Below are 25,275 nucleotides of genomic sequence, written 5' to 3' on the forward strand. Positions count from 1 at the left end.
GCTACCTTTGGGTCAGCCGCCGAGCACCCTATAGAGCCACTCTTCAACCGAGGCGGACTCTGTTGAAAGTCGACGCTCTTTTCGGACTGTGTTCCTCTGAACATTTGTAGCCTGATCGTGCACCAACTCACCCTAATCATTCTCTTGTCGCCCCGCCGCCGTGGTCTAGTGGCTAAGGCACTCGGCTGCTGACCCGCAGGTCGCAGGATCGAATCCCGGCTGCGGCGGCTGCATTTCCGATGGAGGCGAAAATGTTGTAGGCCCGTGTAATCAGATTTGGGTTCACGTTAAACAACCCCAGGTGGTGGGAAATTCCGGAGCCCTCAGCTACGGCGTCTCTCATAATCATATGGTGGTTCTGGGACGTTAAACCCCACATATCAATCAATCAATCAATCAATCAATCATTCTACTGTCGCCATCCTACAGTCGCGAACCTCCTTTGTAACCCTAATCCGTATGACCACTTCTATCAACTGGGGGCGGCTCCGGTACGCACTATTTCAAGGTCGGTAGAACTTGCAACTCACGCTGGTGTCATCGTGGATAAGCCTACACATAGTTCCTGGCGCAGCTTATAAATCCATCGTATTTATACTCCCTCCGCTTTTCTCCCACTACTTCAAGCGCCGGCGAGTGGCCCTTCCATATCTGCTAGAATAAGCGCTGGCCGGTCGCGTCCGTGGCATTTTCCAATTTTACGGGATAAACCTGATTACGCTCCCTGCGAAGTGATTGGATGCGAGCGCACGCTTGCTGGTGAAAACGCTTAACGGCGGCAAGTGCGCTCGATTGGCCGGATGGCATGTGATCCGCTCTAATCGCCCGACTTGGTCCTCTACAGAGAACCACTGACTGTATGCGCTACACGCTCTGGCATCTCTCCATCCTCACTTCTGGTGTGCATCACATGAAAGGCTCTTAACATTCCCTCGCGTGGTCTCTGTCCATTAAAACGGCGCAGTTACCATTTGCGCCTTGTTGTGTGGTACCTACATGAACCCAGCATGTGCTAAATACACATGCGCAGGTATCCTTGTCACGTGATCACTTGTGAGCAGGATGGTGGTGCCGGGACGGGTTGGCACAACAGTGACTCGTTTATAATTGTGCATGCACTCGGACCAACACAGGAATGTACAGCTGTCAGCGCCTTTAACTCGAACGCTCCGATGCGTCACCTTGGCTCACTTGGACTGAGGTCAGCGCTGCCGAGCGTTGAAAATGATATGCTTGCTGCAGTTAAGGGTAGATGAAACGCGCGTCGGTTTCACTAGTGAATTTGTGTTTCCAGTCCGCCTGAACAGCGCGTCGAATGCATTCACTTCGCAGCCGGTCGTCGCCACGTTTCACTCGTGGGTCCACGTTACCGCGCGCGCCCATGGTGTTCGTTGCCATATGCTTATCTCGACAATAGGGAGTTTTAGAATAGCGCACCGCGAGCCCTTGCGGTGCGGTTGCTGCCACTGCGCATGCGTCGTAACGCGAGTCGGCGTTCGCGTTCGCGGAACGCACGCAAAAAAAAAACCGAAATTGCGTACGGTGATGGCGGTTCGCATGTGGCCCGCAAGCGCTGGTTTTGAGGCTACGGTGCCGCTGCAATCGTGCGTTGCGGATCGCAGCAGGGCAAACGCTATTCTAAAACTCTTATGACGCCTGCTACGCCCGCAACGCCCGCAACGCCCTCAGCGCTTGCAAACGGTATTCTAAAGCTCCCTAATAAACTATTGCGTGTGACAGCTTACTGACCTTTCGAGTTTGAAAAGCAGAGCAGAGCAAACGCACCTTGGTGACCTTTGTAAAAGTTTCACAATAAATAAATCTGAAATGTGGTGGCGCTGTTCATGTTCTGGTTGATTGATTTTCAGGCAGCATGAATTAAACTGTTGTCACAATTCAGAGTGTGCCTTTCTGCTCCGTTCACGCTGCATGCATGGAAGATGTGGTATTGAAGCGCAAGATTTGTGCGTATAGTAATATCGGGGGTTTAACGTCCCAGAACCACAATTTGTTTATGAGGGGCGCCGTAGTTGATGGCTCCAGAAATCTCAACTAGCTGGGCTTATAAACGTGAAAGTAAATTTTAGTACGCATGCCTTAACATTTGATTTGTGCGTGTTCTAAGCACGGAAGACGCGTGGATACAACGCACAGAAAGCAATTTAGGTGCATAGTTGAAAGCGTGAAGTGTCATCTTGTCAAATAGGATCTTGAGTCTTTCGACAAGGGTCGTAGGATTAGATGGGATTTAGCTTTCCAAAGTGACACAGGCTGTGAGTACTGTAGTAGGTGTCCTGGAAAACTTCGACCATCTATGGTTCTTTCACGTGCTCTGCAGAAGCCTGTTGACTTGTATGATATGTGGGGCTTAACTTCCCAAAAGAACCATCTCATTATGAGAGACGGCATAGTGGAGGGCTCCAGAAATATCGACCACCTGGGGTTCTTTAACGTGCAGAAAAATCTGAGCACATAGGCCTCCGCATTTTCGCCTCCATCAAAAATGCAGCGGCCGCAGCTGGAATTTGATCCCATGACCTGCGGGTCAGTAGCCGAGTACCTTAGCCACTAGACCATAGCGGCGGGGCATGCAGAAGCTTGTCTTGAGGATTATTCATGTTCTGATGTGATTCATGTGAAAGGTGTTATGCCATTTTTTTAGCAGCAGTTGTGCATTCGAACACGAAAGTTGCGTAAGCTGTCGCACGCAAAGGGTTCATTGTCGAGACAAGTACACGACAACGATCGCCACGGCCGTAAGCAATAACGTAGCCACGAGTGAAACGTGGCGAAAACGGGATGTGAAGGGAGTGAATTCGACTCACCAGTCACGCAGACTGGAAACCGAAATTTACTATTTAAACCAGTGCGCTTTATCTATCGTTAAGTGCAGCAAGCATATTATTTTCAACGCTTGGTGACGCTGACCTTAGTCCAAGCAAGCGGACGCTACGCGTCGGAGCGAACGATTTAGTGGTGAGACGTATCTACACACGAGTAGACGGACAGAGCGAATAGCGCCCTTTTCATCTGCAGTCATGCACCAAATTGCCCAGCTAGAAGTTCTTGTAAAAAAACTTCATTAGTAGAGCCAGTAGTTCAAAGGGCTTTTGTGACACGCATCAATATAGTAGGCTAGACCGCTATGTAGCGCACTCAACAAAATTTGGCAGATCCCACGTACCTGGGCGAAGCATGCGGAGAGAAGGTGACCGTGTTGCAAATTTTTTTGTTCAGTGACACGCGTCATTAAATAATGCTAAATATATGTACAACTGTTGCACGCACACACAAATGTTGAAGAGTTGAAGATGTTTGTTTAAGTAGTTGTTTGAACTTGCTCAACGATGCCAACAGGAACATGCGTATTAGCAATGCCAGAAGATCATATGAAGCGCTGATGCTCGCGAAGATGCCGGCCCTAGACACTGCAACATAAATCAACTTCAGCGGAGGGCAACAAACCACAATTGACGTTAAACCGACGTGAAGGCTGTATCAAAGGAGTACATATGTAATGTTTATAAAATTGGGTAGGCAGCACTGCAACCACTGCTGATGTTTCACGAAGATTGGCGTCTATTTGAAAAGTAGTTCTGAAACCTGGCGTAGCTTTGTGGTAAAATGCTTCATTGCCACGCAGAATGCTGGAGTTCAATTCTAGCTTGGACCCTGGCATTCATTTTTTGCATTCGTCGGGTCGACGCTACCGATGTCGGGTATTTCTTAACGCTCGTGCGTTCAAAGTGCCCATGTGTGTTCTCGTCGTTCCTGGGTAGATAATAAGTGTCAATCACCTGCGGCACATACCCGCCCATGGGTATGTGCCACAGTTTGGCGGGAAGTGTTTGAAGACGTACGTGACGGTATTGTGTCACTGTTCATGTCTTGACCTGCGCGTCATATTCGTCAAACCTTCTTATCCTCCCATGCTACTTTTGGTCCGCGGTAAGTCAAGGGGGTGACCACGAGAACACCAAAACATAAGCGGCTAGATAGACAGATGCGCTCAATGTCGCCGAAGTTCGCTAAGAACTGCTTCTCATTCAAAACGACGCAAGTCTGTGGAGATTGGGTTCAAAAGAAAACATTTTTTTAAATTTTATTTTAGCGTAAAGCATTTCATGGTACGTAGCTCTAGCAAGGTGATGCCCAAATTTGGACTCTTAGTACCAAGTTGCCTACAAAAACCTAAAGGAAACTCTGGTACTGTGATCGTTTAACCACCATGAAAATTACGTGTCGTATGTGGATTTGCCTAACCCTCGTGCTTGAGGCTTGCGAACGGAGCCGCGGCTATCTTTATTGTTGAGCTTTGGCGTTCATTTCGGATAAAACAACAGATCGTTGTGAACTTCCTGAGCCGATTTGTATTGGGGAAATGGAACTGCTGAACATATAGCTGAACCTTTGTCTGGACGTTTGGTGGCGTGTGGCCACACGGAGCCGAAAGTGTGAAGCTTAGATGAATCCGTGTATTACGCGCCATTCCCATGCTGGCTGAAGCGTCACACGTGGCAGCTTCCAAAGAGTTACCTATAAAGAATATTTAGGAGACGCTATGGTTGTTGCCAAATATTTGGTAAATCACAAAATCTCAATAAGAAGGGTGAAGTGGCAATGCAATTGATAGCCTGATGATTTATGCTCAGTAAGACATGTACTCCATCGTGTGTTACAAGTTAGCACGAAGGCATATGCACAAATTGTCGCCCCTCTCCCATACATCTTTAATAGCATCAAAGGTCTGCCCCTTACCTTTACTGCCCCGTATCTTTACCTCGTCATTATTTAATGTGCTGGGCTAAGTATGTAGCCATGCGTGGCTATGGCATGTGTATGGCCAGGCTATAGTTTTTGATGATCATGGTGGCCAAGAAACCCTGATGTTGCAGCCAAATTGAGTTGTTTACTTTCAACTTCAGCCGAAAAATTTTTCTCAGGACCAAACGCAGGCTTTCACGAGGAGCTCTTCATCGCTTCATTTTAGATTTTTAAAAATTTTTTGCACTCTTTGCGGTAATTGTTTTTCGGACGCAGCCAATAATGGGGGAGAAGAGAAGTGTGTCTGTAACATAGATTCTCCCTACTCCTTCCCAAAACCATGGGTTCATGGGTGGGCGTAAGCATTTGTGCAAAGGCACGCGCATATCCCCCCGGAAAAAATAAATAGAGGGTTATTGTTAATTTTAGTCATCTTGGTTTCTGGGTGGGGCGTTTCCACTGGTTGAGTTATTCCGCCTCTTATCTCTCCGGCCTATCGCATTTATTTTATCACTGCCATCGTTTCTATTCTTTCACCAGGACATAGATTTACGCGAAAACTGCAGTGCGTCGTATCACTGCGTGGTGCTGTTAGCGAGCCTCGAGAAATTGGTATTAATCGGCAACAGCACTTCCATAAATTCAGGCTCCGTACAAGCCTGTGGAGGGGCCGGTAAGTTAAAAGCAAATTCGCAAAGAAACTCCCGTATCTAGGCAGTTGACTTTCAATCCGATGCAAGAAACTTCACCTGTCTTCACGCTGTTTTTTTTTCTCGCCGTTGTGGCCCTCATAATGCATACACAATAGCAGTAGATTATTGTATAGTGTCTGCGCGCACAGTTGAGCAAAAATAGAAGCAGCCATTAAAACATTTGATAAAGCGGCTAGTATGCGTGATCTGTTGGTGATCCCGCTACTGTGGAAAAATTTGCTTGGTTGTCTGCTCATATTTTTCTCCTTGTAGACATGTCAAGTTTTCGTTTCCACCGGTAGCTTACATATCATCAGACTTGCTGCAACAGGCGTAATCGAATGTTGGAGCAGTAAACTGAACTACTCCAACATTTCCTGTGCTGCTTACAATGAAACCGAAGAGCGATGGCTCTAGCGACAACGTGACATACGATCAAGTACGTACGAACGCGAAAAACATCCATCTGCCCAAACAAGGCTCAAGACGGATAACCACGACTTGGAACTGACATGCGATATTTGGGCTAATTCCAGCACATGCTTTTCTGGCTCGTTTTATATTGTCGTCCATTGTAAGTGCTGGTTAGTGCGCATATCTATCTATCTATCTATCTATCTATCTATCTATCTATCTATCTATCTATCTATCTATCTATCTATCTATCTATCTATCTATCTATCTATCTATCTATCTATCTATCTATCTATCTATCTATCTATCTATCTATCTATCTATCTAAATTGAATTGAGACTTACGACACATCTGCTAAATATAAGCTTACTTCCCTTCCGTTTTTTCATATCAAAGCACTCGAGCAGCTGGGAAGATATCGTATTTCGGGCTGGTCGATTGCAACAAAAGTCCTTGTCGTATTTGCCATAGAATACGACAGTCCTCTCATTTCTGTCTGAAGGCTGCTGTAGCGTGCTCACGCGGTTGCCTTGATCGTACAGAGCGTTGCGTGATCGGCCCGTCAACGTGCCCATAGTGCGGCCTATGCTTCGGGGCATCGTCGAAGGAAAACTGCCTCGCTTGCAGCCAGCGCAGCGAATCATTTGCTCTTCGCTCGAGGTTTTGCTGCCACCGACGCGCCCAGTGACAGCTTTATGTAACTCATCTCAGCGCATTGAATAACGGCTCGCACGCCCCTCTTCATTGCCGTCCCCCAGTGCACAGGCGCGCGATAACTCGCACACCAGCTATGCGAGTGAACGCAAGTGCAGCAAATGAAGAAGAAAAAAAAAGCTGTGCTGCTTTATTGCGCAAGAAGAGGTTAAGGACCTGGCGATAGAAGCCGCGCACGTTTGTGGTGGGCTCCGAAGGGTTCTACGTACATAAAACGCGTGAATCGCGAGTTTCTCCGAAGGAGTTACCGCGCTTGCTTGTGCTTGTGTGCATGCGCGCGGTACGCTTGCACGTGCGTGCTCACGGTCCACCACGGCCTGCCCGGAGCCCGTATGCGACGCGTGATGCTCGACTGCCTTTATTATGGGCTTGCTGCTTTTGGCTTGTTTTCCTTCGCATAAATTTGGGGTGTCTAGTTTTCGTTGATGCTGCGGGTTTCGCCAAAGCCGTCGCGCAGTCGACAGCCTTTCAACTGTTTTTTTTTCGTGCCTGATATTGGTGCTTGGAGTGCTTTTGTATCAAAACCCGGCTTGTACCGTCATTATTTTTTTTACACAGCTTAAGATGGTGCAGTTTGCGACTGGGGTCTCAAGAGAGAAAGAGAGAAGAAGGGAAATGAAAGCACTGCTTCTTTGATGTTAGACTCGCCGTGATTGAATACGCCACCGTGTGTGTGAAATCAACGAATCCGACACTCGCGACCGAATTGCGACAACGCCTCAAGTTTCGAAGAAAAATATAAAGTTGGAGCGATGCGGGGTGAATTCCTTTTGCTTAGCTTTGTTGAATATTCTCCACTGCAGGTTGAAGTGTACTTGATTTTCAACCGCGTGGACGTCAGAAAAGAGGGAAATCTTTTTAAAGGAAGCCGTGTGTCGTTGCTGCGTCACTCAGCTCGATGTACTTTTTAATGGCTGCTTGTAGCTTTGCCACGAACTTGGGCGTGGAACCGTCAGTGACGACCAGAGGGGATAATTTTTTTATGTTCCAACCTCCCACACGCTATTGATTAGGCTGTCATTGGGAACACGTCATGGTTCACGCATAATGCCTGATCTATGAAACACTTCATATCGTTTATGGGCGGGACTAATGCGTCAGTGGTCTTGCCATGAATGTCAGCACCCTACTGCGCTTTCGGTGGATACAATGTGGAGGCGGCAAGGCTCACCCATAGGTGAAGGTCACTTCTAATAACAGCTAGGCTTTCTCACATAAGCATGGCCATGAGAACGAGAACAGTCAAGTCGAAAGTCAAGCCCGGCACTGTTACATCTGGGGTTCTTTTTTTTTTACTCTATCGAATCGGAAAATAAATACCAGTATTATAGAGCGTCATTGCAGTCTTTGTGTTCGGTTGCTAAATATGGCGAGCAAGAAGAAAGATTCAAAACACGAAATCAAATATTATCTGATTTTCTCATAAGCTTCTCACATAGTGACTTTACAGCAAATATTTGCCTTTGCGAATTTCGACAAGTACATTTCCAAGTTTTGTGCACTTGAAGAACGCGTTCAAGATAACACCATAATCTAATGATAGAATCTGAAAATGCATGAAGAAATGCTTGGACGATCCATCTCCACGGCACACGTACTTTTTCCTACTTCTACCTCATATCGCTGCCATTCATGCGTTTATACAAAGCCACGAGGGTACTTAGATGCGCACGTGTGTATGCCCCGTTGTCATGAACTGAGCTATGAACCATACGCTTAGTGAGTACGTCTGCGGAGAGGGTGAACTTCTCTCCTCATTTTTTAGTTGTTCTTACCATAGTGCCCGGTTGTGGCTCAGTCTCTCTCTCTCTCTCTCCTTGTATGTGTGTGTGTGTGTGTGCGTGCGTGCGTGCATGCGTGTGTGTGTGTGTGTGTGTGTGTGTGTGTATGTTTTACAATCTTATTTTTCATATTGTATAGCCACCAACAGCACACTCATCACCATCACACTCATCATTAGAGAAAAGAGTGTACGCACTATATGAATACGTATATGAAGCGTAAATGAAAGTTGTGCGATTTCCTTGTTTGCAAAAGCACTTCTCGCATCGGTTATTTACCAGACGCCTGTTTGGCCACTGCTCCATACAGGAAGCAAGCAAATTCGATTATGTCGAAGCGGGACGAAAAGCCCTCTGGCAGCCACGAAAGTACAGCCGTCAGCACCTTTAACACGAACGCTTCGGTGCGTGGCCAGGGCCAGTTGGATTGATGCCAGCCGCGAGGTGCTGGGCGCTTTTGCCGAGATAATACCTCGGTAGGATTGGATAGTATGTCGGCAGGTATGGTTGGCATCTTGGCAACGGAGCCCAAACGTACGTCGTGCCAGCGTCAATCAAACTGCTGCAGGACACGCGGCGGAGCGTTCGTGTTAAAGGTGGTGCCGGCTGTACGCTTCCTGCAGTTGCGCGTAGCGTGTACATATTGTATTGCGCGATAGACTAGGGCATATTTCAATTTTACTTTTCTCGGAGTTGGCAATGCCATAGCACAGCCAAGATGCAACTCCTGCGAAAAAATTTCAGTTCACTTTTGAAATGAACGCCTGAGGAAGACCAGATCGATAAAACGAGGAGATGCTATAACTTGCCGCATCTTTAGCATCATTGGCATGGCCTTTTTGAACGCCAATCGCAGAAAAAAAGAAAAAAAGTTGAGAGAGAGAGAAAGAGAAAGAAGAATGAGAACGAAGTGCGGGGTTTATACTACACGTCATAAAACCTTCCGGCTCATAAACAAACCAGCTGTATATTTTTTTATTTACTCGTTTCTGTATTCTTTCCGTATGCGGTGCTGTAGATTTCACTGCGAGTTTTATACGAAGGGAGGGGGGCGATATTGCAGGCAATAGCGTCCGCAGGCTCCAAAATTGTCGAAACGCTAACCCCATTTCCGTAGTCTCATTCAACTACGCTTCACTATTTCTTTCTTTCTTTCTTTCTTTCTTTCTTTCTTTCTTTCTTTCTTTCTTTCTTTCTTTCTTTCTTTCTTTCTTTCTTTCTTTCTTTCTTTCTTCTTTTTTCTTTCTTCTTTTTTCTTTCATCCTTCCTTCCTTCCTTTCTTCCTTCCTTCCTTCCTTCCTTCCTTCCTTCCTTCCTTCCTTCCTTCCTTCCTTCCTTTCTTTCTTCCTTTCTTTCTTCTTTTCTCTTTCTTTTTCCTTTCTTTCTTCCTTTCTTTCCTTCTTTCTTTCTTTCTTTCTTTCTATACGTCCAACCATTTTCCGAGCAGTGGGCAACGACATAGTCATTGAAAGTTCTGCCCACCCTTTTGAATTCTGAAAAACCTACGTGCTCTACTTATAGACTTCAGATGAAGCTGGTTACATATCCACTGGAGCGTCCACTTCTCCAGATCCTTACACAAAAATGCTCTGGGTTGCGCCATCTGAGTCAAATGCAGAGCCGCAGAAAGCCGTTCTCGACGATCATCCGCTCCTGCTCGTCCTGTGCGATGCCAGTTTAACACGAGAGCTTCGCGAATGAACCAATTTAGTGAAATGGGCGAGGTCGCACTCATCACTTCTCCACAGTGCGCTTCTCGTTGCGGATATAGGCTGATCTGAGTCCGAGCCCTTGACGTACCAAGCGAGGTTACAGACATATGAAAGCTTTCGAATACCGTTAGAAACAAAACGCATTCGTTTCAAACTATTGTCATGTTCGAGGAATAAGCGTGCTTTGACATTTATCAGTACGAGGTGCTTTCTCCCTGCACCCCCTGTAGAATAAACTTGCTTACACTCAAAGGGAGAGTAACAACTCAGTATCGCGCAACCTCAGCAGAAATGTCATGTATATGCCGTCAAATTGCCATCGTACAGTTTGAATGAAAGACAAAGTTCTGTATGGCGTTGCACCAGTACTGCTATATTTACGGTGTCGGTGATGGCCCCGGGTCAATGGGGAACCTGTAAACTGATTGGCGTTGGTTCTCCCTGTTCTTCTAGCATAAATACTACCAGACCAGCATCGACAGTGACTTACCACTGACGTCATGCGAGACGTTTCCACTCAGGTCACATGACCCTCAGATGTTTAAACCCAAATAGGCTCTCCTATAGACAAGTGTGCGTTAATCATGAGCGGCATGCGTATAAAATAGATACAATGTCTGCAACTTCGTCGCACTCCCTTGCCGAGATTGTTCACAGTGCGGCCGTTGCCAGTGCACACATTCACAGTCAACCTGCTTGCTTGCTTTCTTTTTTAAACGCGAAAGTGTTTAATGCAAGTGTACGCCGACGCTTCACTGATATACGAAGCTTCTTAGGTGGTCTAGATGGTTCGTGCACATTGTGGCAAAACAGCGTGGGCAACGGGACGGATATCATACAGGTGAAAGCACTGCCCGCAGCGCTGTGTCCTCTCTGTTCTTTATCTGCGCTTTTCCGCCACAGCATTTACTGATATCGTTTCGGTCACGAATGTGATGTCGGTAAAAAAAAAGCCGTAGAAAAAGTTTCTTTGATTTGGATGACGTGTGAGGCGAATGCATGGCTTCTCGGTCGGTGACGATAGGGGCCGGGTGTCCTGCGCGCCGCGTTACCAACACTCCATCATGCATGCATGATGAAGTGCCAGAAACGTGGCGCGCAGGGGACCCAGCAACTTTTCACCCACTTGTATTGTCATTATTGGCATTATTGTCTGTTAGATTACACTATTATTATTTCAAACAAAAAAATGAGCCGTTAAGTATACACTTCTTTCTCTTATATATATATATATATAAATATATATATATATAAAATAATATATATATATATATATATATATATATATATATATATATATATATATATATATATATATTAGAACGCTTCAGCAAAACTGTTTATTGCTCGACGTTTCAGTCGGAGACTGATCTTCATAAAGGAGAAATTCACCAGGCTTCGACGCGCTGTCATATCGTTCTCCTCCGAACCGAGTGAGAGGAGAAAAAAGACAGAGTGAGGAGAAAAAATACATAAAATGCAGGAGAAACTACAAAAACTAAGGGAGAAGAACAAAATAGCGAAAAAGGTAAAAAAGAAGAAATTGAAGGAAGAAATTGAGTCTGCAGGGGTAAACCTGGAGATACTCGGTCATTCGCATATCGATCTACCATCGAAACGTCAACCAATAAACTGTTTTGGACAAGCGTACACCTTTCCCCAATTTATCTAAGGCATCCGAAGACAGCCTTTGCGTAAAGCACGCGATATATATATGTATATATATATATATATATATATATATATATATATATATATATATATATATATATATATATATATATATATATATATATATATATATATATATATATAGGCAGGCAGACCTTTTACTTTAAATTTAGGTCGCGAGATTGAATCTCGGCGGCGGCGGCTGCATTATTGATGAAGGCGAAAATGCGGTAAGCCCGTGTGCTCGTAATTGGGTTCCGTTGAAGAACCCCAGGTGGTCGAAATTTCTGGAGCCCTCCACTACGACGTCTCTCATAATCATATAGGGGTTTGGGATGATAAACCCTTCATATAACACAAAATCAATTACTTCAAATTTAAACAACCACGCATGAGAGCAGGCCGATCGTGTTTTTATTGTATACAGTGAGGTTCAACGACACGGAACTATTAGTTCTCTTGATTGAACCGTATAAATTAATAAATGCTAATTATTCAATCACGTTGGCCAAGAAATTCTCACCATACAGTTGTAGATCGGCTTGCAAAACGCCTGTTCAGACAGTTAGACAGTTTGCACGTTCTTTGTATTAAGAGAACCTTGGAACAATTTTACAAATAGTCGTCGAACGGCTACATTCTAGGAGCTCATTGTCTCACGAATCGATTGCTTCGAAAGCTATCCATCAAGTACTGGCGGAGCTATACAGGGATATATGACGTTTTCTGCCTCCTTCCGTACTAGCGAGTGCACCGAAGGCTACGTTGTGGCGGGGGGGGGGGGGATGACCTAGACGCAAAAAGATGCATCCTGTCGTGCTTTATGCTGTCCTTGAACACGTCCTTTCTTTTTTTGAACGTGCGGCTTACATTCGATGGGATTGTGAGAGTGCGCGTTGCGTGGCGGTGTGCAGCGGTGGCTACGATGCAGATCACGATGCCCCAGTTAACCGATGGCCGTGGGCTTTGGTTGTAAGTCACGCATATTTGGATTTATACCATCGTTTGTCGAGAGAAGAGAGAATAACTCCTGGCTGATTGTGAGAATTGACTTTAAATTCCAGGCCATGCACTGCGCTCTAATTTTTGGCTCGTTGTTCTCAGGAGCCTCGACTGCCGATCAGCAGCGTTTTTTTTTTTTTGAGCATCCTGAAAAAGTGTTGCATGGCCCCTCTCCTTTTGTGCTTAATAAAAGTATTGGCGAAAAAAAATGCACTCCATATGATTGCAGTGCTTCCTAACGTTCTGATACACTCGATAAGTTCTTGAAGGGGACATGGTTGAGACAATACACCTATATCGAGGACCGATGCCTCGAGTCAACTTCGAGTGGTCGCACAAAAAGTCGCTTTGTCCACTTAGAATACAGCAAGTAGACTGCGCAACCAACACCACCACTGCCCGAAAGCTTTCGTCTTCAGACACTTACTGGATGATGCGACTCTGCTTTGCCGTTCATGGCTAAGAGTGGCTCCCCGGAAGTCTGTCTCTTTTTCAATCATAATGGCTGACAACCCTTTTTGGGACAACTGATGTAGTGAGGAGATATTACAGCACATCTTCTGTGACGGTCTTCGCTACATGCACAGACATCCTCTCTATGAGCCGCATCTAGCTCGCCTATAGATTAGAAAGTGATGACGGCAGAAAGCACTCTGGAATGTCGACCTGAGAGGCCATCGCGTGGGAAAGCGACAAAGGCGGTGCTCAACGTCATAGACTTATAGCGTCATTATCACTGTGCAGTGTGACTGTGTGTGCATGATCTCTACTTGCTCTCCCTCTTTTCATCTTTAAAACTCTCCCACCCCTTTTCCTGGCGTATGGAAGCATGTATACCACTCCTTATAGATTGGTTCACATCTCTACCTTTTATTTCCCTCTTGTTCCTTCCTTGCTTGCTTCCTCTCTTCCGTCCTTCTTAAGGATAAACTTTCCTCGCGGCAATTTATCACAAATAAGATTTGCACGTCCCACGTACAGTGGCAATCGAAGATATGCGAAGCACGAATGAAGAAGGTTCATATGTCACTTTCAAATCAGCACAACGTTACCACGCGGTCGTAAATTAGGCTGTACATGACTTCCATGTCATGATTAGCATGTTTGGACATTTCATTTACCTTTCTCATCTATTCACGTCACGTGATACGAAATTTCGTATATGTTGAGCAAGCGAAACGGCCGCAAACACGCTATGAGCGCAGCATGCAGTCATATCTTACATGACATGCATGTCATGATTACCCTGTTTCGACGTGTCATTTACCTTCGTCATCTACTCAACAAAAAAAGATCAAAATTGAAAATTGGTTGGTTGATATTTGGCTATAGTGGTTACGTAATTTGATGATGAACTGAGCACAGTTTTCATATTCCAGCATGGATTTGTAACAGTGAACCACGACGAAGACAACCAGTGTACTGCTGTGGAAATAATTTACCAGCTATAAAAATTCTCATTTTCTAAAGAGCAACTTCATTCAGTAACAATAAAGATTTCAAGGTTTGTTATTCACCATTTCTTGACTCCAACTGCACGTGGACGTTCACGAAAGAGATGTGCAGAAGAAATATTTATTTGAAGGGAGACCTACCTGTCCAGCGCTAATTCGTGTACGTCAAACTTTACCTTGGCACGCGTTTCGGCATTCACTTGAACAGCGGTGTGATGCTGAATAATGGTAAGAGTAGCCACTCCCCATATATAAAATCACTTAAAGAATGAAAATGAGTAAAAATTACTCTATATTGTGAAATAATGCGAATAAATTCTAATTGCGGAAATAAGTAATCGTCGATATGCTAAGAGGGTGCTGCTGCCCCAGCGTGCAGCCCCATTGCGATGGTCTAGTAGTGCTAAGGTACTCGGTTGCTCACCCACAGGTCGCAGGATCAAATCCTGGCAGCGGCGGCTGCACTTCCGATGCAGGCGGAAATGTTGTAGGCCCGTGTGCTCAAATTTGGGTGCATGTTAAAGAACTCCATGACGTCGAAATTTCCGGAGCCCTCCACACGGCGTCTCTCATAATCAAATGGTGGTTTTGGGACGTTAAACCCCACATATCAATGACCCAGCGTGCAGCTCGGGACAGTTTGCGCGTACGAAATGCAAATGTTAGAGTAGGCACCCATGCAACGTTTACGTGCGAAAGCACGTTGTCTTCAACCAGATGAAAATAGGCTGCTGTCACTGACACGCGGGTACCTTGCGACACAAATAAGCGATATTGTTGACAGCACACGCACGTGCGAGAAACATACGTAGATTTAGACAGCCGAACACAGCCTCGTCGTGCTGGTATTCACGAATTTCGGTGAGTGAAACACCGCGGTTCACGGCGAAGCACTAAAAGGACACATAAACCCACACTAAAAGTTCTTGCGGAACGGCGCACCATGAACCGAAGTCGAAGCTGAAAGCGCTCACCGTGGTTGTCTCGAGTTCATGAAGCCCTATAAACCATTCACTGATCAAAAGCATGCCCAAAAAAATGCATATGGCACAAAAAACGTTGAAGGTTCCACCGATAGTATGCAAAAAGCCACTAGGTACATATATACGCCGCAAAAAAAAAAAAAAAAAAAAACTCACCTGCATGCGGTGGCGCTGTGGTGCAATGGGTAAGACATCCGCAATGGGTAAGACATCCGAAGTGGACTAACAATCACAAGGAACACAAGCTGAACTTTCGTTTCATGCTGAGTTGATAATTCACGAACACAGCTCGGTATGAATTACGAAACGTCTGATACACACTGAACGCTGTTTTGTGCCCAACCTCTTCTTTTAGTCTGCCCTAAATCAGTTTGTAGCGTGAACTTTTTGCCTAGCTTAAAAAATAAATATTTATGGCATATATTTTTTTATCTGCAGCATGCACAGTTGAACCCACTTATAACAATACAGGTTTTAGCAATATGTCAAGCATGACAATGTGAAAATGCTGCACCGTCAACTTCCGTAAGTTTTACATGGTGAAGTAACCCGCTTACAACAATGCCAGTTTACCGCATTATCAGTTATAACAATAAAATATGGCTGTTGGAGTTCCGTGCTGAAAGGTAATGTAGGGCGAAATCCTGGAAAACGAAGAAGAAAAAACGAGAAGTAAGAGCGGCTGAATATGCATCCACGACCCCAGCGTGCCGGATCGCCCCTTCGGATTCACTGTATACTTTGTCTCAGGACGCTGTAGTGCTGCGGCAAAGCTTACGTTTGGAATCCGCTTAGGCGTGGAAACGGTGGTCGCTTCCGTTGAAGCCTTTTCGGACATGAAATTTGACTAAAAAGCTGAAATTTGAAAAAGTTTCAGCGTCTGAAACGTTAGACATTGTCATGCATTGCCGCTATCTTACTTCTGACGATATCGTGAAAACGTTTGAATTTTCAAGCACGCCCGAAAAATCGTCAGCTTTGCCATCCTCATCAGTGATTCTGTTGACATATCTCATCTCATAACATTGTTTTCTTCAAAGAACTTGCCAACCCTATATTTTGCTTTTTTTTCGTGCTACCACTTTATAGCAATTATCGGTTAAAACAATCACATTTTCGTGGCACTTGAGTACTGTTATAAGAGAATTCTATTGTAGTTTTGTTCAACGATGCCTTCCTCATCAATGATATGACACATCATCTGGGCTGTAGTCAAGCTTGTGTCTTATGAAAGTTAAAAAAAATCATTGTGTCCCTTATACCACCAAGTTTCATAAAGTAAACGAGAGGCGACTCGGGTACGGCGATCGTTCAGCGACCATGGGAATGGTGGGTAGTACACAAATTTGCCTAGTCTTCCCAAGTATTCGTACTTGTGGGCTTAAACGCGCCTGTGGCTCATTTTATTGCAGTGGTTCCGTTTTGTTGCAAACTATAGAACGAACTGTTGTGAGCTTCGTGACCCGATTACAATTCGTGAGCCTAAAACGTTCAAGGTAGTGAATCGTAAGTGCTACAGCTTTGCTGAACTTTATATGGCGGTAAAGCAGATTCAGGTCACACGGAGTTAAACGGAGCCAAAAGAACGAAGACTGGGAAAAACTAGGCAAAAATATGTCTACTAGCCATCATTTTCATGCTGGCGGAAGCGCCATGTGTTTTACCTCCCGTAGACACTAGCGCCAGAGTTCCCTCTAGTGTATTTATAGGAAACTCTATGCCTTACGAATTCCCTTCATACGACTCGAAGGTGAAAAGCGTCACCCTTTTCGTCTAACTCACTTTATTGAGCCTACTGCGCCACGCTTTGGAAGCTTTGTGCTCCTGACGTTGTTTTGCAACTACGTACGAGATCGGAGGCACCTCGCCTGGTTTTGCATTGCACCCAGGATCGGACTACCTTTGACCCAGCTGCGGCGCCATGTGAAGGCATCGTCATGTGACGTGACGTCACAGTGATGACATGATGACTTCAATATGACGTCACGAACTTTGGCGATCTGTGACGACGTTGAGTGGTTATATGGTGACGTCATCACGGGATCATAATTTTTCGCATCACTAGCCCGCTACGCCGAGCGACGCCGATGGTCAAATTTCGCGTTTGATGAGGAAATTGTCTTTCGCCTTAATAGGTGGGGCACGAACCGGTAGCGATCGGCGTGATGATCAAAGATGCTAGAAGCACTCTACGACAAGCGGACATGCAAACTTCGTTCAGCGTGAACAAAGACATGCATGTACGAGCCTTACGTGTTGCAGTGAGAAGGGAGGGCGAGTTTCGAAAGCACAAAAGTCCAGAGTAAGGTAAGGTCGAACGTTCTTCTTCGCTTTTTCGTCTCTCGGCTACACTATCGTCTTTCGGCTACAATAAAACATGCACTCTGGGGTGCAAGAATTCAGGGCGGGGGAGGGAGGGTGGCGAGCAGAGTAAGTTGTACCGACTGCAGCACTCGTGTAGTTTATACAGGTTGGTATTTTTATTCAAGGCATCGTCGACTACACGACACTGCTTCCGCGAACCGCCTCCTCCTGTCGTTGGTCTTTCAGAGCACGCTCTGTTTTAGCGTTCTCTCGTAAAAACGGTGCATTTGCTTCGAAGTTACATGCAGCATCAGTGCTCAGTCGGCAATGAAACACGTGAATTTGTGGGAATAGATGTGATTAATGTTGCGCAGCCGGTGGCTGGGGCGGTTCTTCGCAGTACGCGTTTTTTTATGCTTTAATTGGCAATGGCGTGAATGTCGCCTGCCGTATATTGACGGTGCAACGCCATCGGTCAGTCTGTGTCCCTCCTAAAGCTTCTCAGGTGCTGCACGCTTTTAAGATTAGGGAACAGTATTGTGCACTAACGTGTTGTCGCCTGCGCTGGACCAAGGACAGCAAGCTTATAAGGGCTCGTAAAAAATGCTTTGTAAGCCTCGTACCGGCTGCCACTATAAACAATGTCGCTTTTATTCCCTTTAACGTAATTTTACAAATTTTCGTGTTTAACGTGTTTGTATCGAGTCAACATAGGAACCGGTGTACGCCTCTCCTGTATCCGGTGAACGGCTATTGCGCACGCATCTCCTTACCGAGAGCTTCTCGTATTTCTCTCGGTGCTGCCTTTCTTTAACTTCGTGGATCTAAGCAGGGTTTAAGGTTATGCGAATTTACGATCTAAGAAGCCTTTTTGAGCGAAGAAAAGAAGTGGAAGCGACGTTTTAAAACTGAGTCGGTGTCTGCTGGGAAACATGGCATGTGTTGAGTGGTTTTTCTCTCTAGGTATTTTTTCTTTTTTGTCGCCTTTGTACTTGGTTAGCTTTTTAGTATTTTTTATTATTATCGTTCTGATGATTATTATTCTTATCGTTATAGTAATAATTATTGTTGTTCTTGTCATTTTATTCATAATATTAGTTGCAATAGTATTAGCAGTCATAGCAGTATTAGTATTAGTAGTAGTAGTAATGACTCAGTGGCACACACGTAGCTAATCATGTTAAAATATAAAACACGTCCTGGGTGACGATCGCTCCTAGAACGTTGAGTTGCGTTGGTGAATTGCAAGAGTTTCATTTGCTTAACATAAAAGTATTCGTAAGGACTAGCTTGTCCCAGTGGCGTAGCAAGGGGTAGCACAAAAAGCCAGTGCCCTCCTCCCCCCCCCCACATTGTTTTTTCGCCATGGCTTGCAGAGCAATGTCCATACTAGGGGGTGCCCTCACCGAAATGAAAGAGGTGCCCCTACCTCCTCCCCCCTTGCCCCTGAAAAAACATTCTGGCTTCGTTCCTGGCTCGCCGGCTCCATCCACCCGATATATTAAGCAATCTACATTGTTCTGGATTGACGCACTTTGTCACTGACACAGAGCACAGAGATAAAGAAGAAAGGCAAGGACAGGACGGACATTCTGATTAGCCCTGGTGTGGAAACTGCGCGTTATCTTCACTATTCTAGCCTCAGATTTGTCGCAACGCCTGTAAATGAAAAACTCACGTCAGACGAACTGGTGCTTGTTGCGAATGGCACAGCACCGTGGTATTGTACGAAAGGCTGATATGCTCATTACGTCACCTCAACACGCCAATTTTCGGTGAAGTTTGAGACACGTACAAATATCCTGCACACGTGCTGCCAAAGCGCATGGTCTCTCACCTGTAGAATTTGTATCTTCGGGCACGCACACTTGAGACAGTTTTATCTGCGATGGCTGGTGTGCTTCCAGGCATTCCTATAGTGCAGTGTTTCTCAAACGGGAGTTCGAAGATCTATTTTCGGTAAATTCTCAAAAAAAGAAAGAAAAAAAAAGAAAGAAACAAGCAAAACATATGCTGTTTGAAAGCATACATCTGTCCCCTGATCAATGATATCTTCAGATTTTTTTTTGTATTTGACTGCATGTCATTTTTAAACTACGGTGGCGCTTACCTTTGTTTCTTCTCCGTGAGATTGCCGTAAAGCTTTTTCACTGTTGCAGTTTCCTGCGACATATGCACGCAAGCACACTTGCTCTAGGCTTGCATAATTTAAGAGCAAGCATACCTACAAGCACGTCAAATGGGTTGCATACCACACAGTTTTTTTTACAAGGTCAATATTTTGCAACTGTCACAGTTGCTTTGCCAACCGCAGGATGTTTGATATTCGCCAATATAAATGCGAGTAACGTCCCAAAAGAGAGGACGGGATAGCGCAAAAAACTGGTAGCGCATCGGATGTGCGCTAGTCACCTTTGACTTGGCGGCTATGGTTGTTGTTTGCCCAGTTGATTTTCATTTACCTCTTAGGTAGCACAAACTAACTAACAACTACAATGTACAGCCTCCGTGCTTTCTTAGTTCATTATCTGTTGATCTAGTATCGTTGTTTCTAATGAAAAAGGGGTCCTCGATTCGTTATCCTTCTTTTCAATAGCTACCTTCCCTCCTTATTTTCGGCAGACTAATTCACTTTAGCTACACTGCGTACACGTATACACGGTTCCATATTCGTTTATTTTTGGTCTGTGGTGTTTGCTCCGTTAAAGAAAGGTAGAAGAGTAAAAACATCGCTCTGCTAAGTCAAAATATGCCCTTCGTTTTGCGAGTTTTAGTACTTAACACATCACTCAATCTAATTTTGTATACCATTCGCCAATATCCAAGCTATGAAACGTGCAATAGTTCAAAATTTTATTTGTACAAAACCCACGATGACTGTTTTTCTTTGAACGGTTCGTCGACGAACGCTATTTGCGAAAGGCAATGTTAGTGTTACATTTTATGTAGGGCGACACGGTCTTTGAACATGGGATCTGAGCTTTAGGATGTTTAACGTTATGTGCACAGATACTGCTGCTCATCGCTTACAGTTTGTAACTATAGGTCGCTGTGATGTCTATTCATACGGCGCCACTCCTAACGTAAAAAAAAAAAAAACGCCAGGCCTGCACGGAAGGCGCAGCACAGTCATGCGAAAGCTAGAAGAGCGGCCTTTCAGGGCCTTTTCTAAACACTCATTGAGTAACTGCTGCAAGCACACTCACTTGATGCCCACTACCATATTATTAATAAGAAATTTAGGGTTTAGGCCGCTAATCGCTATGCTAATTTTCGCCATTCTTCTAAGAAGCCTGGTACCCACTATACTATTGCGGGGGATTTTGTGCCAATTGTTCATGCAGTCGCTGGCGACGATGAGGAATTAAGCCTGAAGTTGGTAGGTGCCACAGTTAATAGCTGAACAAAAACAAGCTTTTGTAATGGATTGGATCATTGGACGACCCACTCGTTACGCTATTCGCATTTTGCGACGTCTGCTTGTTATTTAGCTGTTTTAAAACACTTTATAAGTCGTATTAACGCGATTGCTTTCCCGACATCAAGCCTGTCTAAGGCAACTTTGCAAACAAGTCCCAAGCACTGGTGTAGCTCAGTGGTAGAATACTGGGCTGGCACCCAGCGGACCCGAATTCGAGCGCCACTGTGCCATTGGTACTTGGTTTGTTTTCCAATTTCGTGCGATGTGGTTACGGACACCGGGGGCGGCGGTGGTAGACAACTACGGCGCTGCGCGAGATCCGAGTTGTGATCTCATTACAGCTTTCACTGTAATATATTTCTGTTCTTCTGTTCTTGCTTTTCTTCATCGAACCAGTCGGCACAAAGGAAAAGTGTGTTTCGGATGGATAGTTCCGAAAATAGTTTTAGTAGAATGTCACCCACTTATAAGTTCATGATGCAAAACTAGAGGTTTGTAGTCATCCCTATACTTTCCTTTAGAGCTCGAAGAGAGGATGCAGGATAATGAGCTGCCCTTCTGTAGATCAGCATCTTTAAGAGAAAATAACGAAAAAATGACTTTGTTCTCAGCTTGTGATTTTATTTGTTAATGTTTCCGTGATTCGCTGTGGTAAACGTGTATTTACCAAGTGCACGATTAGAAATCATGTTGGTATACAGTTGTACACTTCACTTCGAAGATAACGCTCATAAGGTACATTTCTTTTTTTCTCTTCGCAATGCGCTACTCGTGTTTTGCAGTTCAACGTCATGCAGAACTTCCACCCGACTGCTATCAAGAACTGCCTTGTCTTAATCATTCACGCTACCTTTTGACTGTGCGAGTGCTCCACCCTGCTTTTTTCTGCTTTATATTGTTATCACCAAAAGGCATGTTTTAACAAGCTTTTTTCTCTCTTATTTTGCAGTTTCTGAGAAAGAAGTCAAACAGTGGTGAGTACTGCATTTTCGATTATGAACATATCTAAAATTACGTGTTGATATCTTAACAGGAAGACACGCCATTTTAGTGCAGTGGCATCTTTGCCTGTGAGGTGCATTAGTGACACCTGCACCAAGCCTGTAGTTAGGTCATGAGCACTTTGACCGTATGGGTAACAGCGCAGGAGTATCGAAGAAAAACGAAATGTTGAACAACATGACAACACCTTTTCTTAACAGCAAAATGTGCACATTAGGCTTGTGTACGATCGTACTGTTTGTCTATGTTGACGGCGACAGTGTGTGATGTTTGGTTACATGAGAGCTCGCTATACGAAGATCATCACTAATACGAGAAGCAAAACAGGCCGAAGAGATAGGCACATAACACTTAACTACAAAGAAAACCACTTCCCTTGCAAAAGCCGGAATAAGAGAGGATGTGAGTAGTTCAAACTTAGCGATATGATGTTGCCATCTGCCACCGCGAGCAGTATATAGACTAAGTTTTGTACATGCGTGCTTTTTAGACGTTTTTACTAGGTGTGGTCAGGCTTTTTGCTTTGAAATACGACTGTTGCACGCATCTTGTTATGAAAAAGCACCGAACAAACTGCGCCGGTGAATTAGCTTTGCTCACAGGCGTAGTTTTTCCGGTGCTCTTCTATCACCGGACGTTCAGCAGACACAAACATTTGCCCACCTACCATCCCCCTCTCACACTCACAGACAAGCGCGCACTGTCAAACAAGAAGGTTGCGAAACGCCTACAAAGAAGGTGTTACGGGATCTCAATATCACGGCGGGCAGCTTCTGCCTACCTAGAGAAAATCGACATTGACGTTTTAAAGTAGCGTGCTTCCTTTTCCCAGCTCTTCGAGCATGGGAGCCAGAAACGGCTGAAAAGGCAGTGACACAGAGAGGCAGCTACCACTCTGGGTAAACATTACGTGCGCGCTTCGCCAGCAGCTTAGCCAGCAGCACTGCAGCTTATTTTCCAAACCGTAACTTTCGAAGAGCAAAAGTGGACTTTCGCGTTCGCAGGAAGTGACAGGCCTTTCCATGAATAACGCGACGGTGGCTGTCCTCGCTCCTGTTTGCAAAGCTTGCGCCCCGCTTACCCGTTCGAGTTGTAGTAGCAAACACTTTTCGATTTCACGCCTTATAGCAAGGAGAAAACGTAAACGCGAACGAGACTGCTGGTTTCTCGCCTTCTTCAAAAGCGATGCAGGAAGCCCGCACTTGGAAGCCTCTGAAATGAAGCATTGCCGTGAAGCGGTGGAGTAGTGTGCTTTTACGTCTCTCGAGCGTGCTGCGCTTGGTATGCACTAAAACGCGTTTGTGTGTATGCAAAAAGTATAACACTGAGAGAGCGTTCGGAGCAACGTTAAGCGAAATCAAGTAGCGCATTGTAATGAACATGTCAACAGTTTAGGCATGCGTGCTTAGGTAACGAAGCAAACACATGCATCCACCAGCTGCACCGTTATAACGAAATGGAAGAAACAGCATGTGGGGTGCTTCCGCTGCAGCTGACGTCACATGTACCTGTAACTCGCAGTGTCTTGCCGGTGAAACATGGCTGTACTTGTAACAATGGTAATTGACAAGCAATAAAAATAAAATTATAACGTGAAACATGGCCGTCTGTGAAGCTGTCTTCGTTCAACGCCTGCACTTTGTTTTCCCAGACACAAGACGGATAGAAGGAACATCGCACAAACACACAAAGAGCACCTAATTACAGAGAATCGCTGAATTCGTAACTACAATCGAGCAAAAACTTACGCACGAAGTAAATTGCCGGTGATTCGGTTAAAGTAAGTATATACATGCGCTGCTCAAACGCTTTTTCCTTTATAGGCGAAGCAGTAGAACTTCGGTTTATTGTTATAATTTTTTTGCAAAAAATACATGCTTAGTTCATTAGAGTTTTGATACTGATTTTAAAGGTTTTCTAAACGCCACAGCTGTATTCGCAATAAATGGGGAATATTCCCAGTAATGGAAGTGCTTGAAAGCATATACTTTTAGGAGCAGCATTAGTTTTTCCAAATTATGCTCTTTTAGCCATGCATTTAGACAGCCCTAAGTTCGTACCATGTACGCATCATCGCTTGCAAAGCTACATTTGCAAAAGCTGCATTTTTCTAAATGACTCACGCTCTCTTTACCACAGATTTAGACAAACTGGAGTTCACACTATGCGCGCTTATGAAATACCAAAAAAAAACTTACAAAGCACTTTCATGTTGAGGAACGAAGACATTGCACATGCTTAATATCAGGCATATATCTTGAGATGTATCATGATACTGGACAGTCTGACTGTTAAAAAGGCCCCCAAAATATTGTGGGGAAGCTCTTTGCGCACGTATGGCATAGGTTTAAGTGACAAATTTAAGCGATCTGCACTAAGTGTGCCATTTCTCTCGAAGTTTTAGGTACGTACATGGTTACAGTTGATATTATTGGCTGCTTACATGTTTTATCGCAAAACAAATCTTAACTTTGTTGTGATGCTCTTTCTAATAGCTTTAAAATTCTGTAAATGATATTGTTTAAAAATGCACAACAAAATAGAATACACAATCGTAATTTAAACTTGAAAAAAATTGCCAGATGCCATGTTCAGTGGGAATCGGTGATATGCGAAGCACAAATGAGGAAGGTTGATAAGTCACTTTAAAATCATCACAACGTTACGAGGCGACCGTAAATTATTCTGTACATCACTTCCGTGTTTCCACCTGGTATTTTTGTTCGTCGTCTATTCCCGTCAGGCAATACCTAATTTGGTATATGTTAAGCTTGCGAAACGGCCGCGAGCACGTTATGAGCGTAGCATGTAGCCATGTTTTACATGACACGTATGCCATGATTATCATGTTTCGAAGCGTCATTTACATGTGTCATCTATTCATATCCCGTGATGCCAAATTTGGTACATGTGGAGCTAGTGAAACGACCACTAGCACGCTATGAGCGTAGCATGAAGTCATGTTTTACATGACATGCATGTAATGATTATGATGTTTGGACGTGTCATTTAACATCATTTATCCACGTCACGTGATACCAAATTGGGTATTGTGATGCTAGCGAAACGGCCGTGAGCACGTTTTGAGCGTAGCATGTAGTCATGTTTTACATGACACGCATGTCATGATTATCATGTTTGGACGTGTCATTTACCTTCGTCGTCTATCCACGTCACGTCATATACCAAATTTCGTATATGTGGAGCTAAAGAAAAGGTCACGAGCGCGCTATCTAGCGTTGCCGGTAGTCATGTTTTACATGCCACGCAAGTCATGGTTATCATGTTTAGACGCGTCATTCACTTTCGCCGTCCCATCACGTCTCGTAAAACCAAATTTGGCATATGTGAAGCTAGCGA

At 44.7% G+C, this 25,275-nt stretch overlaps 1 protein-coding gene across 1 annotated transcript in view; it reads left to right on the forward strand.

Moving 5' to 3' along the window:
* Positions 1-25,275, forward strand: part of LOC119161941 (frequenin-1) — a 355,468-nt gene that overhangs the window by 225,372 nt on the left and 104,821 nt on the right. Inside the window, exon 2 of the mRNA XM_075880028.1 lies at positions 21,863-21,887. Coding sequence (XP_075736143.1) covers positions 21,863-21,887 — 25 coding nt within the window. The remainder of the gene's footprint in view (positions 1-21,862; positions 21,888-25,275) is intronic.

Source organism: Rhipicephalus microplus, chromosome X (assembly GCF_043290135.1).
Source record: "Rhipicephalus microplus isolate Deutch F79 chromosome X, USDA_Rmic, whole genome shotgun sequence".
In the NCBI taxonomy this organism is placed as follows: Eukaryota; Metazoa; Arthropoda; class Arachnida; order Ixodida; family Ixodidae; genus Rhipicephalus; species Rhipicephalus microplus.